At 32.7% G+C, this 18,664-nt stretch overlaps 1 protein-coding gene across 2 annotated transcripts; it reads left to right on the top strand.

Moving 5' to 3' along the window:
* The first annotated feature begins 525 nt into the window (after positions 1-525).
* Positions 526-17,403, top strand: LOC105340548 (G-protein coupled receptor 35). 2 transcript variants are annotated; one of them, XM_011446672.4, is made up of 3 exons: positions 526-541; positions 10,903-11,044; positions 15,555-17,402. In XM_011446672.4, the coding sequence occupies exon 3, from the start codon at positions 15,561-15,563 to the stop codon at positions 16,758-16,760; it is 1,200 nt and encodes a 399-aa protein (XP_011444974.3). In that variant the 5' UTR covers positions 526-541; positions 10,903-11,044; positions 15,555-15,560; the 3' UTR covers positions 16,761-17,402. The 2 variants fall into 2 exon arrangements, with proteins under 2 accessions (XP_011444974.3, XP_065923118.1); XM_066067046.1 differs by lacking the exons at positions 526-541; positions 10,903-11,044 and adding an exon at positions 15,328-15,428 and having other exon boundaries at positions 15,555-17,403.
* Positions 17,404-18,664: the final 1,261 nt, after the last annotated feature.

The following is an 18,664-nucleotide window of genomic DNA, read 5'->3' as shown; positions in this document are numbered from 1 at the left end:
ACGCATATGCAAAACGGACCCAGGGTTATTGACGATGCACGAAAGTATGATGCACATTGACCCGCTCTGTGTCTTTTCCCTTCGGGTATATATTGTTTAATACAAGGCGTGTATAAGTAAACTCACAAATACTATGTACATGGGAACATTAGCTCAAGCCGCATTAAATTTGAATATAGTAATGGCATATTCCTGCAAATCATTATTGTACATGTGATAAGGTAAATTTAAGTTCAACTACATCTGACATCTTTAAAGAATTGGTTTATGATATAAACCAGATTCCAAAAATTATTGAAATTCTAATTCTCTTTTTCACCAGGAGACCAAATAAATCAAATCAATTATAAATTTGTGAGAGCTTGAATCCTTGAAATAAGCCTGCAAGTCCCACAATTACTTTGTACATGTAAATCAGTTACAAGTAATTAACATGCAAGTTGCCCTGTCTGGCTTAGAACATGTGTTACTCTGTAAAGTTTGAATCATTGGCATCATTTGTTATACCACCAGCCTTTCGGAAACACTCGCCATGCTACAGGTATGGAATATATTTATTAACATTTCCCTATTATACCATATTTCGACGTTTATTTTTTGAATGGCACTGCCGACAGGTATATATCATACTTTGCAATGTTTGGGAAAAGCAGATTGTCTTGTATTACTAGTATTCATGGTGAGCGAGATAGAACCATTTTAACAAGGCCTTGGACTTTTGGTAGGACGTATACTATCTATTTCTTGCGTCAAAACAAGTTAAAAATGACGCCGGATTCAAGTGAAATATGCACCGATTGCGTAATCTTAGCTCAAAAGTCAAACAAATCGTGTTGATTTCAATGAGCTTTTGCCGAGTGGCCAGCAATGAAATAGACAGTCCTACGTCACATTGCTGTTTGACACAACTACCAAAAGTCCAAGCTCTTTTTAAAATGGTTCTAATTCATCGAACGAACCAAACGAAATACTAAATATAGTTGTATTTTTAACGCCTGGAACAAAAAGACAGGCGCTCGGGAGATGATATAATCTGATCAACGAGTCATTTGAGAAATCTTTCGTATGCATATAGAGTACACATATAATATGTTATAATATGGGTCAATTAGTATTGTTAATTTGTTCTTTTGTCCACAATTTGATTCCTTTCTTGGTTTTTTTGAGGGGTCTCATTATGGCGGTTTTCCTTTTCGTCTTTGATCATCCCTCAATTTTCGAACATCCAGTAACTCATGCCCGATATAATAAAAAAAATGTATAAACCATATGAATGTGGACAAAATTGACGTTTCGAGTTAACAATGGCCTTTTGTCTTCTTTATGGGGATTTATGTAATTTATTTGTATAAATAGCGATGCTGAACAATTTGTCAAAGACTGGGGACAGGTTTATATAATTAATTGTACCACGTATATATATTCAGACTCGGTCAATGACCGCGTCTGTCCATACGTCGCTAATGATGTTCAGTTGTAATATCATACATTTGTACGTTTGACCCCAAAATCAAAAGAAAAAAAAAGGAATTTTGCTTCGGTATACACATACATTCGTTTCGAGAATATAAGGTAATATGTATATAGCTTTATTTTATTCTATAGTAATTTGGGCTTTTTAAACGTTTTAAATTAATTTGCAACGAATTTAAACCTGCAATTTTTAACCGTTTTCTTCGAGGATGGATGATCCAGAATAGTTTCCCCAGATGCAATTTAATCAACGTAAAGGCAAGTGGACGTTAAAGAAACGTCAATATGCTGAACATTTTCTGTTTGTAAGATTTATTTATGACACATGAGTTTCAGTCTGTTTTTGTATGTCTGTAGATCACGAAAAAAATATATCAGCGTCGTTCAGCCAATCTTGACCAAGTTTAGAGTGCAGCAATTTTTAGACTAGGGAACGTGAAACACAAATGTTCTCAACTACGTTGATGGTAAAAATTCATCAGTTTGAAAACATTTTCTGCAGGAGCTTCTTACACAGTCGATGTGCTATTAAGTGGCAGTCTTTGCTAGAATTGTGAAATTCATGGACCCAGGTTCTCAGTTAATTATTTGGTGGTTCTGGTTCTATGGCGGGGATGTTCAATTTGTTTAAATTTTGAATTCTCCACTTCCAGAATGTTGACCGAGTGCATGAATAGAATGACCACGGACGCTTCTACCAAAATTGTGAAATTAATGACTCTCGTGTGAATGTTTCTATAGTGATATGGGTTGGCCTTTATCGTTCACATTGTAAAAATGCATTATATTTCTATACAAGCCTCCATATTCATAGCCATATATATAAATGTAGCTAGCGAACAAAATCAGCGCATTGCCACGAAAGTCTGTGAGCAAGAAAGCCTTACCAAAATTGTGAATGTCATAGTGCAAGAGCAGGGGTTCTGGTGTTAGGACAGGTCCATTTTCAATTAATCATATAGAGAAAATACATAAATTGTGTAGAAATCTTCTTCTCACTTGGACACTAAGTGAATAGTTAGAATGAGCAAGATAAAGAAAGTCGATCATTACATGAATTGTGAAAATGACCCGTTGGTCATGGAATCCGTTGCTCGGTGGGGGAATTGTGTTGCCAAAAAAAAAATCACGAAAACGCGGAAATTATTTTAAAGCTTCTCTATTCTGTGACATCCAGAAGGTAGACACTGTTAGGATGAAGAAGCAAGAAAACCTTTTTTAAAATCTACAGATTCATAGTCCGAAAGATACACGAATGGTCATGCAAAATGAAATTAAGAAATGTCCAAACTCTAAACGCAAAACAGCGTTGCTGTATTGTCAATATTTGAATGCATATGTCAGTATTCATGTAAAAGCTGTGGAAAAGCATCTACATTACACTAATCTATTATACCGGTATGTAAATATGCAAAATCATTCAGAAATCTAAGTACTACTAATACAGGATACAGTTCTAATATACAGGCACCTGACGTTATGTATTTTTCTCATACTAGAAAAATATATACCCTCTACAAGCTACACATTTATCACGTGACACAGTTTCACAGAAAATCGACAGTATACTAGAAACACTTTTAATCCAATATGAGAGGAAAACAGTTTGAAAATATTTAAATATGTTTATAGATTTAAAGCGCAGGACCGTATCTTGTTTGGGAAAATCAAATCGCATTTAATCACTTTGTTCTGATTCTCGAGTGTCTTGTCATTAACTCATTTGAATTATAGTCTACTGTGTGTTTGATTCCTTGTCAAGATTACTAGCTGGTAAACCTGACAAGGGATCAAGCAAACAGTAGACTATAATTCAAATGAGTTGATGATTATAGTTATCGAAATATTTGAACTACATTTGCAGAAAAATGCCCGACGAATGGTTAAAATGTTAAACAAAAAATTATATCATATTTCGTTCTTATATTGTACAACTTGAAGAAAATGAAATGGTAAATCGAGTCAAGGAAAGTCTAGTTTAAGAAAAGCTTTTTTTTTTTTTTGCGCATGCCTAGCTTTTCCAAAGAAGATGGGGGAATAAGATGGCGCAAATGCCCATTCGGTTTAGTAGTGAAATACAATTTTGAATTTTTTTCCCCCAATTAAATCTATTCAAATATATCATAATACAAGTTTGCAAAAGCAAAATTCCTAACTATAGCCAGTTTTTAATATATTTAACAAAAAAAAATAAGAAAAAAATAAATTGTCGAAAATGTTGGTGGTATCGAACAGGTAACATAAAAACCCTAAATATATACGGTTAGCTTATTCCAGGTACTGCAAAGTGGGCTTTTAAAATATTATGTGTGACTGGCCACATACTACCGGACTTGTATCATTTTTTCAAAACGTTAAATTGTTGGGATAAAAATGATATTTTTAATGTATAGTGGGTCATCTCTCCACGTTTTTATTGATTGGAATCGGAATATGGAGCACAGACCAGCTCTTTAAAAGAATATGCATTGAAGTTCTAAAAAATGACAGTATTTGCTGGTTTTGATACGTATATACGCCTGTTTGAGTCAACTTATCCCAAGTATTGAACATACCTATAGGTAAAAAATCAATGATTCTTTAAATATATAATATATTGTTTTAAATAATTTTATAAAAAATCATCAGATTTATGGATACTTTAATTTTTCAGTAACCTGTCCGACCGTGTATGGGCATTTTACACGCCTTCTTTTGGTATTTTGCTTTTGATATGTTGCACCGTTTAAACAGACATTTCTTTTTTATAATCCATTACCATCACAAACAGATTTATATTGTAAAGAATCATTACTTTTATGCACCTTTTGAAACCTTCAAGCTACCCAGCTTCTTTATAATCTTTTCATCAATTTTTTTCCCATTTATTATGTGTTTGTCCTCAATATTCAAAACAAATAAAAGTAGCATATACTGTTCTCATATTTTTTAATTAGGAGTACAAGCAGAGCAATGATTTACCTGAACTTCTCTATACGAACTAAAATGTCGTTAATATTTATTAGATACTAGTACATAATTCAGAGAAATTTTTCTGCGGATTATAACGAATCTAGTGCAAAAATTTTTGGCGCTGTGTCGATTTTTAGTTACTTTTTCTATGGATTTTATTATAATAGTGTTCTGCTAATATATTTTTAAAATTCAAATGAACTTTTTTCTTTGCTTTTTGAAGAAAAAAAAAACAAATCTTTGTTCAATCGACCGACTTGCAGTTGCTAATTTTGATATGTACGTCCCTTTTTTTTTTTTTACAATTACTAATTATCTTGACTTTGAGGTATAAAGTGTGTTGTACTTTTACTCTTTTTGTTGCATTGTTTTAGATGCTTTGAAATCGAGACAATTTTCCATTGCACTTGGCGTTTCATCGTCAGTATTTTCCGAAAGAACTGCACAAAATCACGTAATGCAATGGATATTAATAAAATAAAAAACAACAAAGATCATTGACGATCCGCTCGGGCTCAGCTGGAGTTCTAATGAAGACATTAAAGTTAGACTAGGCGCTGAGGTGTTTCACACCTGATTATTGTCATGTTTGGACTTTTTTCTATGGTAACTGGACATCATGAAAGAAGAAAACTTTTCTGGAAGATTAAAGAATATGGTTTATCAGAGGAAAAATTAATTAGATTTGTCAGAGTATGTCTGAATGATTACATATAAATCGTTCGTTTCAGGGGATTAAAATTCATTTTTTTTTTTTTAAATTTAGACTACAAGTTTTTAAGGATTAATTTGAGTAGGAAGCAAGGTTAAGAGATGACATTACCTGTATCTTATTTCATGATCGAGATCTGGACTTGATCAGACCAGAATTGTGGTTAAATGAATGTTGTTATTTAAAAGGTATCCCCTTACTGAGGCTTCATCAACGCTCAATGTTTTTGTTTCAAGAATTTCTTGAGAAGTATATCATTGAAATCTGGAGACAAAACATTCTTAAAAAATACAATGAAAAAAAGGGGGGGGGGTCAGTGTCCATCCCTCTGAGTGATGGCTGCAAAGCTAAAATCCTTGCCAAATATATCTTTTTTAAAAAATCGGATTATTTCTATATATTTGCACGATTAAACAGAAAAGGATCCCACGGAATATCGAAAATCTTCCAAATCCAGCCAGATTTGGTAAGGGGGAGATTCTCAAACTTAGTAGCTTTGAAAGGTTAACAGGTACAGGTATGACAGAATCGGTCGGTATCAGAATAGTCGACTATTGCTGTTTGACAAACCATATCCCAAAAGTCCGTATTCTTGCTACATGTAAAATGGCTTTAATGGACGTAGCTACTGTTGACCGGTTGTTAGGGTGTAACACTGACACAGATTACCGGAAGCATCGTTAAGAAAGAAGATTAAGTATCATTATAGCAATCTTTAATCAAGAGTAAATTCCCTTTCCGATATTTATTAACGATGTTCATAAAAACATGCTTCTGAATATAAATGATAAACGGCTTTGTTGAGAAAGACGGTTTATGATTAGAACCATAAATACGCGATATGTTGCCATGGTTACAAATGCCCATACATGAGATTGCTCTACATTATATTTCGTAAGTTGAACAACAACGTACATTAACATCGACTTTCATCATAGCAAACGTCATCGACACTACTCTCATCGTCATTTAATGTTTCGTCATCGGCAGCCTGTTTTACAATATACTAATATATCCTAGTATTAATTTAAAGGTATTAGTATATATGGCGTATTTGGAGTAAAATTTTTGACAGAAATTTAAGTAAAAATATTGATCATGCCTCTTATAATTAGACGTTTCACCAACTCTAGGTCCATAGAACATGCTTTATCTTTAGTTATTTGTCTCTAAACTTTGCTACACTTCTGATGAATATTAAATGTTTAATTCATTGCCTCGATTCCTACCAATTATCATTCTACAAAATAGAGATGTTCTGTATAAACTTGACAAGAACGTTATCCTTTTTAATTTATAGTTTTTATCTTACTCAGAGATGTGTACGTTGTTAGAATGGTATCGTCTAAATGTGTATAAGATTTACATGTATCTTTACACAAGAATTCGATAGCATTTATGCAGATGTACACTTTCATAGACACACGATGAACGTGAGGATTTTGAATCCTCTGCTAGTTCAAAGACAATCAAACGGAACTCTACTCACGACTTCCTTAAAAGACCATTTTAACCAAGACTTATCGTGGATTCGCAATAATTTTACAATTATATCACATTTTGATCAATATTGGATTTCATTTTTTCAGTCATTTTTCATAAGATTGCTCTCAGTTATGCTGCAAAATCTGTCTTAGATATCCGACGATGCCATCAGTATTCCTGTCATAATTCAACTCGTACAGTTTTTTCCGTTACATTTCCCAGGTATAGATTGGGTTTTTTTAGTACTAAATTTTGAGAGTTATCAAAAAAATACAATTGAAATCATATTTTGAAATTTTGTTTTAAAAATTGTATCCTTGTAACATGAATATACATGTATATATAAAATTGTTACCTTTACTGAAAACTTTTAATTAATCTGTTTGAAGGGACCTGGACACGATTTTAGATCAAAATTTTCTTTTTCTTTCTTTTTGGGGAAAATGGTTTACTTGCTCATTTTGAATGACTGACCATTGAATGTTAAAAGTCAAGTTTTAAGAGAGATACAGAGGAAAGAAATCATTGTTATGTAAACAAAGCTCGAGTTTATATTTGTTTACAAATAATGTAAAGTATGGAATTACCATTTTTTGACCGAACGAGTCGTGGCAAACACGGTAAAACTGGTTGAATGTGTTCATAGACAATATGATAAACAGAAAAAAGCAACATTTGCTTGAGACTTATACCAATAAAACACTTATGTAAACCATAACAAAGCTTGGGCTTTGTTAACAAAACAAAGATTTTCAAACTCTGTATCTTGCTTATAACTCAATATTTGGCTTTCAAATTTTGACAAAGCATTAAAGGTACCGATATTAACCATTCTAAAAATTTAAATTGGAATAATATAAGAAGATGGATGGACAAGGCGTGTACATTGCCGGTCGGACAAGCTACTGAAAAAGTAAAATATCAATAAATCTGACATTTAAAAAAAAAAAATCATTTAAAACATTTATATTTAACATATAATTGATTTTTAACCTAAAAAAATGTTCAATACTTGGAATATGTTGACTCAAACAGGTGTATACGTATCAAAACCTGCAAGTACTGTCATTTTTTAGAACTTCAATGCATTTTCTATTATAGAGTGAGTCTGTGCTCCATATTTTTTCATAGTCTAAATAAGGTCTATTGGAAAACAAACAGATTTCAATCAACAAAAACGTGGAGAGATGACCCACTATAAATTAAAAATATCATTTTGTATACCAACAATTGAACGTTCTGAAAAAATTATACCTCAGTAAATTCGTTGTCAAAGTCACACATAATATTTAAACAGCCTACTTTGTTGTGTCTGAAATGGCTCAGTGGTTAGAGTACCTGACATAAATAAAAGATAAAATAAAGAGTACCTGATATAAGCTAACCTTATATATCTGGGGTTTTCATGTTATGAGTTCGATACCACCAAAATTTCAAGAAATGTTTTTCTTATCTTTGTTAAATATATTAAAAACTGAATATAGTTAGAAATTGTGCTTTTGCAAACTTGTTTTATGATATATTTAAATAGATTTAATTGAGAAAAATTAAATTCAAAATTGTATTTCACTACTAAACCAAATGGGCATTTGCACCATCTTATTCCCTCATCTTCTTTCAATTTTGAGCTCAAATTGTGTCCAAGTCCCTTTAAAAAGCGTATTTTTAAAAGCATCGTTTTCTTCTCAAGTTTCTTGCAAAATGGTCAGCGGAAAGAAAATCCAATTTCTAAACGTAATAATTAAATGCTTTCATTCCATATCAAACAAATCTTTTAAAAACCCAAGAATTTTTAAAAACTTATTAAAATGGAAGGAAGGGAAGCGTAACGTTACGTTGACGAATAGATCTTATTTGAGTAGGTTGAAAGTCTGAAAAACGTCTTCCGTGTCCACTTTCCATTTTTCATTCCACTTGGAGTTTGAAAGTCTGAAACATTTTTCTGATTATGTAGCACGAAAGACTCGCCTATCAATCGCCAACGGAACCATTTTAGCTGCAATCTTTAAAACCTTGAAAAATTGATCAAGTCCGCTAAACTTAGCTTGACCTCTAAATCAGCCATGTTTCATGGAAATAAAAAACGCCAATCGCATTCATTTTACTACAAAATGGATGACATATAGGGGGTAATAATATAATGACGATTCGCTATATTGCTTTTATTATGTTGCATATTATCTGTAGTGAAAAATCGAATGCTTAATTTGTAATATGAAGAATATTTTATTTCGTCCTATACCATTCAAAGGCAATAAAGAGAAGAGAGATAACAAAAAAAAATTCCTACGAAGTAAATCATCATAGGGGCTTGTTCGTTTGTTCATTAGTTCTTTCACTGTCGTCTCTGGCCATCTCTGAGCAGTGACGAAGCTAAGGATATAACATCTGTAGGCATTTATGGAGTCTGGTGGCGGCTGAGCACATTTTTTTTCTATACGGCGGCGGTAATTTTGATTTTAACCTAGTATTAGTTTAAATACTTCAGCCATGATGTAATTGTACTAACAGAACAAGCTCTATTAGAGATAGGATCATGGCGGCATGCCAGACTTGGTTTTTTTAAGGGTATTTTTTTTTAAATATGTCTGTCTACAGAGTATCTTAGATCAAAAGATAAAAGTTATTGAAAAAGAAAACACACTTCAATAGATACCAAAGAATCAAGATAAATATTTCTGAAAAAAAAACCCCAAAAAGTTTTTATATGAAGTAGCAGTGCTTATGATTGACAACAAGATGAAAGTGGGACCTTTGAAAAGAGGTTTTTGAATAAGTAATAACTGTTGCTTTATTTTTCAAGCAATTTTATACCCCTTTACCAAACTGTGCTCTAAAAAGCAGTGTTTCCTCCTTTTATTTTGATACGGATGAAAGCGCTGAGTCTAAACAAGTGATGAAAAGCAAAGAAGATGGGTGAATAAGGCGTGTAAACTGCCCATATGAGGATAGATAAGATACTATAAAATTAAAATATGAGCAAATCTCATAATTTCTTTCTCAATTATTGAAAACAATGTATATTTACCATAACATCGATTTATAACCTTAAATATGTTAAATATTTAGAATAGGTTGATTTAAACTGGCGTGTGCGTGTCAAAACCTCCAAATAGTGTCATTTTTAGAAATTCAATGCTTTTCTATTATAGAGTGGGTCTGGGCTCCATATTTTTGTCATAGACTATATGAGGTTTAAAGGAAGTCAAACCGATTTCAATTAACAAAAACGTGGAGATATGACCCACTATACTTTAAAAATGTCATTTTGTATCCCAACCATTGAACGTTTTCGAGAAATACTTCGTCCGTCGTGGTTGAAGTTGCATTTAGCATATAACAATAATGTTTGTTGTGACTGAAATGGCTCAGTGGTTAGAGCACCAGAATGAGGTAAGATTATAGAGCTAGGGTTTTTAGGTTGTGGGTTCGATACCACCAAAACTTTAGAATTTATTTTTTTTTCTTATCTATTGTTAAAATATTCAAAACTGAATATAGTTAGAAATCGTGCTTTTTTAAACTTGTAATAAAACATCATCTAGTTGGAAAAAAATTAATTTGAAATTGTTTTTTAAGACAAAACCAAATGGGCATTTGCGCTATCTTGTTCCCCCATTTTCTTTGTTAATTCGCACTATATAGATGAAAATCTTGAACTTACGACTCGGTAGATACTTTGATAAACAGATTTTAAAAAAGAACAAGTTCGGGTTGCTTCAGGATGAGTTTCGGCAAAAACGAAAAATGTTGTCGGGATTTACAATAAAAAAAAACAATGGTTTAAAAAATTGAGAGTCAGAAGAAAAAAAATGTAAGCAAGTGCTTACAGCGCTTCAATGTACATGTAACTACGTCACTGCCTTGTACAAAGGTAGTAGCTGATTTATGAAGTCAACCCCTAAAGCTTTTCCAGGCATTATGAGTTGACCACTGGAGTTTTATTGTAATAATAAGGATACTGATAAAATGCAAATCCCCGCGATGGCAAAAATACATCATCAAGCTACTCTTTTTATCTTGTTAGTGATGTTTTTTTTTTTTGCGCAATGGACTGTTATGTTTGCGCAGGTGCCTTGTCTTGGAAAGTTAACATCGATTGGGGTATGATATTGGCCAGGTGAACTTTCTTAGCCATAATATACAGATGTATAGTATCTGGGATTATGGTTATAGTCTCTAATCATTCGTAATTATTCAACTTCATTACCAACGGATCATGATTTTCTTGATTAATTTCTGCCGTATCGATATGGAACACTTGTGGCGTCTAATTGCAGTAAGCGTGTGTCGTGACGTCGGAGTTTCGGGGCTGATCCTTTACGCTGACTGAGAATATCCACGTGTTAGGAGTCGGGAATATATAGCTGTAGACGCAAAGCTCTGACATCGGATATTCCATGTAAATGTTCGGCGTAGCAGGTAAGTCTAACGCATCTCTTACCTGTAGTCTGTTACAATTATTCTTTTGTATATTTCATTTTACCTGCATTTATACAATGATAGATATGTAATAACCTTCCATTTTCCCCTAGTTCCTGTTGCCATATTGCAGATTTGTTTTCCTGCAGTAAAATGCATGAAATTCGTTTTATAGACTGTTTTCTGCGATGCTTATGGTTGTATGTACGTGTACACTTATGATTTTTCCCGCATACCTTTTAAACCATTTCTTAAAATCCTTTATTTTAATTTTTTTTAAAAATTATTTTGCTATAGTCATTAATTGCAAATATGTATACAGTGAATGTTTCAGCTTATTTGTTTTATTCTCAATATCGCAGTCACAAGTGTACATTACGAGGCATTTAGAAAAATAATTATAAATTCATCTGTAACAATTTCTCCTAATGAAACACGCGTACCAAGTTACAATTACTACAGTATCCTAATTCAGAACATTTTTCATTATTTGAGAGCATTAGCCAACAGTTTTAACAAAATTCTGTTGTTTTATTAATGAAAAAAAATTATTAATTCATGTCACAGATCTCAGATAAAATGATTTCCGCGTACGAATTTGCAGATACAGACGAAGGCCATTGATATTTAACCAGATAGCAGCTCTTCTTTTATCCCATCTGATAATATCGACAAATTGCCCATTAATTGTCTTTCTATCGAGATTTCAATGCTCAGGTCTGCATTGAATGGTCTTGCCTCGTAATGGAGGTATAACTTCCGGGTAGATTTTTTTCTGAACTCCTCAAACGTGGGTAGAAGTTTTCTTTTTTTTTGTGTATGTGTGGGTTGGATAGTGTAATAAAAATCTAATTTTGGTTTAGTAATATAATATGATTTTTTTTCTTTCAAACAGATTGATGTGAGGTTTTGAAAGTTTGGAGTTTTATTTCAAATTTTCTTTTTTATCTTGAATAAGACCTAGGAATTACTTGTATCGTATGTCCTACGTAACGAAACGATATGTTTCCAAGAACTCACGAATTTAGAAATAAGACTTATCTCATAGATATTGTGAGCGACAATTCAACATTGCTGGATGGCCGTGGCTATTGAAAAAGCTGTATGTACCTCCTCTAGAGAAATGGTTCTATATCAAAATAAGGGGAAAATGCTCTCATTTAACGGTTTTATATAATATTTGGATTTCTTCTTCCCTAAATAACATTTTATTCCAAAAATAATCATATTTAAAATTTTAATGAACAACTTAAGTGTAATGTGTAGACCACACACCCTCCTCAACGTTTATTTATCTATATATAGTTTTTTTTGGGGGGGGGGGTGAGGGAGGGGTAGTGTTTGTATAAATACGAAATAGTTATCTATTATTCTGTATAATATGGGTTTATAAAAAACTATGTCGTCATTTGGTATAACCTTGAACTGCATTATAGCATTCACAACGCTTGATATATCGTTTGTTAAAATGGATATCTCGCTCTTTATTCTGGAGATGAAACTTCTAATAGCTGAAGGTTATATAAAGATATTGGTCAAAATCATAATGAAATTTATTTTTACGGTGTTAGAATGTCGATATTGTTAATATCTTACAAAGAGAAAACGCATTTCTTTGTTATTTGATAGGTCTTCTTTCTTCATCATCTTCTTTCTTTTAAGTTTTTTTTTCAACAGGGTTTGATATTTCAACTTAAACTTCTTGTGCAAAGCGATTTAGACATTAAAACCGAGACATTTTTCATCAATACACGCAGAAAATATTTTTTTTACCAATCATAAATACGAAGTGATGCATTTAATAAGTTGCTTTTAATAAGTTGCTTTATAAAATAGAGTGTCGATTTCATTGTTGAGAGTGTTCGATACCTTCTTCTCTTCATTTAATTTAAACTCTCGTAGAATTATTAAATCATAATTATATTACTATATATCCCATGCGCTAACTCGCTTTCCAAACCAATGAATTCGTAATAAATAAGTTTTCATATCGTAAAATTTTCTACCAGTCTCAAAGGAGAAAAAGTGCACCGCCCGAAAAGCCTTAAAAACAATTATTCTAGTTGGAAACGCTGATAAAAAGAACCATACAGCGTATCTTCAAACATATCTGTTTTGATACTAAAGGAATGAATTAATAAACGGCTTTGAAGAATGTACCGAAGATTGTAACATCCATAAAAATAACGTTGCGCATTAAATGTCTTATCAATTTTTATATTACTTTGCGCTGCTCAAATTATCTTCCCAGGTATATCAGATAAATAAATTATACTATGTTTAAAAGCCCATGTCCTCCATTTAATTGCCAATTATCTCCTTAAAAATGAAAAAAAAAATTGGGATACATTTTAAAGCGTGCTGAAATTCATGAAAATCTGTGACAACATTGAAAATGTGCGGATTTTATGGCATACTGCATTTTACAAAAAAAATAAAAAAATAAAAATCCTATATATAATCTGTACATACGAGTATTATTGAAGATAGGCTGTCCAGATACTTTCAAAGCACGTCTTCGCCCATACAGAAAAAAAAAGCCATTGATCAAAGAAAGACGCCAATGGTGCCATTTGTAGGGTTCTTGTTTGGCTGAAACGTCGTTTTAACTTCTGCCACTTTTTTCCATTACAAAGAACGAAATAAATTTATTGTAGCTGTAATAATATTAATGTACCGCTGCAAAACTTTTATAGAAGTAATGAATTCTCATATTGTAATGGTTATCAACGAAATAAGCATTGACAAAAAAAGTAGGTTTTTTTTTTGCTTTACCATTTACTGTTTACACGTATATTTCTTTTTACGAATAACAACCGCGGAAAAAATCTCTTTTCCATTTTTAGGCCGTATGCTTCTTTTTAAATCTTCTTAGATCTTTAGCGATGTATTCTTATATAGAAATGGTGTAATCTGTTTCTTTAATTTCAATAAAAAAGGAAATCGTTCAAGAAAAATTGACATTCCAAAACACTTAGTGGTAGCTATTTGATTTTGACACCTATAAATATATTTCTATTTTTGGTACTTATTTGTCTGTTATTACAAAAAATCGGTAAATGGTTTCTATAAGCCCTTTTGTAGTTGGTTAAATTCGTTTTCAATGAAAGTGATTGCACATATGAAACAGTAACAATCGAGTTCACTACATATTAAATGTAGTCGAATACAATACACGCATGCAGGTAATGAACAAAGTGATTGGAAACGGAAGTCTACGCCTTTCTATCAAATGTTTCATATGCAAGATGCTCTCAGTTCTTCCCACAAACCCATTTTTACTGCAGTTGATGTATTTTTCTCTCATACATCAGAGGTTACGTTAAAAAAGTTAGTCTCTATAAATGCATTTAATTAACTTGTCTTTGATGGTACGAACAAAAAAAAATTACCAACAAAGTGACACCCTTTTTTGAGAAAACAACGGTAAAGTGCAACAATATTTAATTACCATATTCTGGATGAAAAAAACAAGTCTATAAGATGAATCGATCCAAAATTATGGAATTTCAAATTTAATTTTATCTGAGACAAAAGAAAACCTTTATTTTAGATAAAATCCGTTCAAAAATGCCAAATATCATAGAGTTATTTAAAATATTCAATCAAATTCTGGAGTTAACTTTTTTCTCTATAATTATGAGAAAATCTATATCTTACTAATGTCCGTTATATTTTTGTGTGCATAAAATCTCCCTGTGTTCCTTGGCTCGTGAAATCTGTCATAATTAGAATTGATGTAGCAGTACAAGATTTAGAATTCTTGATTCGTAAATCAGATCCGGATGATGTGTGTTGTCTTAAGAAATTTGGACAAACGCCATCAAAGAAATAGATCCCTCGGTTCATGGCGATTTCTTTCAATGCTTAATTAAAACGCAGTCAGAGGAATGTGATCAAAAAGCGGAACCTAAATTGTGATACACCGGTACATTGTTTATTTTGTTTATATGAAAAAAAAAGTCAATATACAGTGTACAGATTGCAGGTTTGACAATAAAGACTTTTTTCCAGTGTAATGCCGCATGTAGCGGGAAAGTGAGTTGATCTATACTATCGAAGTAAAAAAAAACAACATACGTATTTTTAAAACTGTCCATTGGTTAATACAATGTTTGAAACAATCATATCTCTATATTTCTGCTTTTCATTTTGTTTCTGCTCACATGGAGTTATCTCTCATTGTTTCAAAGCAGCGCTGCAAAATTCTATCATCTATAAGCTTTGTTAACATATAACATGCATATGCAACGCCCCTTACTACATGTAATTTCGAGTCATAATATCTTTAAATGAAGTTTTGGTCTTGGTGATTGGTCTCTGAGCTGTCAAATTTTTAACTTCATAAGAAGGTATCTGGGTTTCCTAGACGTGCTCAACTAGGGTAATCAAATGGCGAATAGTAATAAAATAACTTAATGGAATTCCATCTCTTGCCTAAGAAGTGGAATATCGTGTTAGTTCCATCTACTTTATGTGTTGTTGTTAATAAATCTACTTTTTTTGGCAGGAAACCATGAGTTCGTCTTGCCCAGTAAGCTACAGTCAGATAGAAGATTTGGCGGGAAAAAACATCACAGCAGACGACGAGTTAAAATGGCCATGCGCATTGCGGGTATTTTGGATTGACATTCTCCCGTTTGTGGAACTAGTCAGAGGGCTGCTGTCTTATGGAACCTCCATCATAGTGGCTTTGGGTCTGATCTTTAATGCGATATCTTTTATCGTGTTAACTCGGAAACACATGAGAAAATCCACAACCAACATGTATCTGTCTGTTTTAGCCGTCTACGATTGCCTCTCTCTGACTTTGAATTTCATGATCGGAGTTCTCCGCGGACAAAACCCGAACACCGTCAATAAAGATTTCCAACAATCGGAAGGCCTCTGTACTTTCCATGGCGTCATTGTTGAGTTGTTCAATCTGCTCTCGGTATGGCTGATTGTTGCGTTTACCGTCGAGCGCTTCATTATGGTAAAATTTCCATTAAAGGCTAAAAATCTTACTCCACAGAGAGCGCTTTATACGATTATCGGGGTCTCGGTCTCTGTTTTCATTTTCTCCCTGCATAAAATTGCCGTTTCCGGTTTCGAAGGCGATTCCGTTTTCGGATACAAGGCATGCAAGACCCGGCGAGCGATTTTCCCAGAAATTATCTACTTCTACGTAGCCTTCAACACCTGGCTGCCAACATTCATCATCGTAAGCTTCAACACCATGATCATCCTTGAAATAAAAAAGAATCAAAAGAAAAGAAAAGAGATGACTTCCAATGCTAATGCCATGTCCAAGTCCGACGAGAAGGCAACGAAGCTATTGTTGGCCGTATCTTCTGCCTACGTCATACTTATCCTTCCTCTGGGTTTGATTCAGACGACAGAGCTCATTTGGAATAACACGGAGAAAGTCGGAACCACGGATCCGAATTATGTTCATTTCATGACCACGAAGATAAAACTGAAGTGGTCTAGGGCGTTCTTTTTCTTTTTCTATCAATTCAACTTCGCTATCAATTTCTTTCTGTACGTTTCTTCGTCGTCTGCTACTCGATTTCGAACAACTCTTAGAAGATTGCTCGGGTTTAAGGTCAAGAAAGAGGACATGACGTGGATCTCCCAGTCGCATGTTCCGAAAAAGAACATGATTGCCCCCGCTCAATCGGAAGTTTCCGAAATTCCGAAGACATCGCAAGAAAAGGATAAAGACAACGCGTAAACTTGTCACTTTGCTGGAATAACGCTATTTTCAATATCAAATTTTAAATTTTTAATAACAACGAACGATAAATTATTGTGCAGTTTGGGTCGTTGGGGGTGGGGGTGGGGAGCATCCTTTTTGCAGGTTGCTCATCATTTGTTCATGAAAACATATTTATTATAGTTCCTAATATTTCATAAAACATAGCGAATATTTATTGAAATATTTTTATTTACTCATCGACATGACTCTTGTTTTTCATTTCCTTCTTTTATTAACCATTAAAGCTAGAGCAACATTTTTGTCCATATTGTTAGATTTATATGCATTTTGACTGACTTTTTAATTAATGCATCTGTAGTAAGAATTGAATTTTAATGCATTAACAATTCAAATATGAAAACTGATAGTAATGCATATCATTAGGATGTTATATTTGTCTTATTTGTCATGTGTATATCTTTGCAAATTAAGGAGGTCCTACAATTTGTTACGTTCTAGTGACAGTCATCGTATCATATAAGAACATGGTCCCAGCATTTAAAATTGTTATTACCTTTATTATGTAGATTTTTCTTCTTAAATCCGTCCGTTTACAACTTCAGAAAAAAAAGAATGTTAATGTACAAATCAACATGTTTATTTATATGTGTATATATTACGTGTTTCATATTGTATAATTTATGTTAAATATTATATAGATATGTTTTCCAGTAGTTTTGTTACAAATAAATTATTGAAATAATATGACTTTTTAAATCACAAATTATTGTAATACGATATATTTCTTGAGAAAAAACAAAACAAAACAAAGATAGACAGGTAGGATAGGTCAAAGATAGGTCAGGGACGTATATACTATATATACTATGCTTAGTATATACGTCCCTGACCAGGTTAATCCCAACAATCACTAAAAAGTCAATCAACATTTGCCATGGCTACAGTTAACTATTCTCAGACTTTCTACACGTGGAATTCAATTTTTCTGCAATTAAATGCACTTTTCCATACAAAAAGAACACAGGTACCCCCCCCCCCCTTCCATAGATTGATCATCTTGACAGTGGGTGGATTTTCAAACCAATCGATTAGTATGTCATCATGCTATATTTTCATCCACAGAGTATTTTTTTCGTCTGTTTTATATCAAGGAAACCGATTAACAATTAATGAAAATAAGTAGATGAAAAGACAATGCCTATGGCATGTTAGAAAGAATAATCTTACCGTGACCACGCTTACCTTACTGTCATTTTAACGATAGAACATTCTCTACATAATATCTAATGACATGTGTTCGCAAAATTTGCATGCTTGTGAAACAATGAAGAAACGAATAAAATAAACGTTCGTAAATAAGGCATTCGTTAAAATTACTTCCTCATTTTGGAAGTATCTGTCGTCCCTTTGTGATTTCCTCACGGTGACTTTGGTTGGTTACTGATATAAAAAATCCTGAAAAATAAAGAAAAAGCTACCATATAAAGAACCCAACAGTAATTTATTAGAGGTACAAGTGAATTTTGATAAACGTTGAACTATAAAGAGAGAAAAAAAAACATATCTTGATCGTATTTTGAAAGAATATTCAAAAAGTACAATGTAGTTCAAAAAAAAATTGCACATTCATAGACAGGCACATTGCCTTTTAACAAAATGTTTATTGTGTCTCGACAAGTGAATGTCACTGAATGAGATATCAAATCCCTTTGGAAATAGATATTCTACCGTATGAGCAAATAAAATTACAAAGGGTTGAATCATGTCACTGTCGACTGTAAAAAAAAATCCTGTTGAAATTTCCTAAAATCCTACGGGAACAATGAAATTGATTTATTTAAGATTGCTACGGCTAGTTCACTTTCGTACAGGAATTAAAGTAGGAATATTGTTTTCTAAACTTCATCAATTTACCATAT

This window comes from Magallana gigas, chromosome 7, assembly GCF_963853765.1.
Source record: "Magallana gigas chromosome 7, xbMagGiga1.1, whole genome shotgun sequence".
In the NCBI taxonomy this organism is placed as follows: Eukaryota; Metazoa; Mollusca; class Bivalvia; order Ostreida; family Ostreidae; genus Magallana; species Magallana gigas.
Note: the sequence above shows the minus strand (reverse complement) of the source record. Positions and strands in the feature narration are given on the sequence as shown.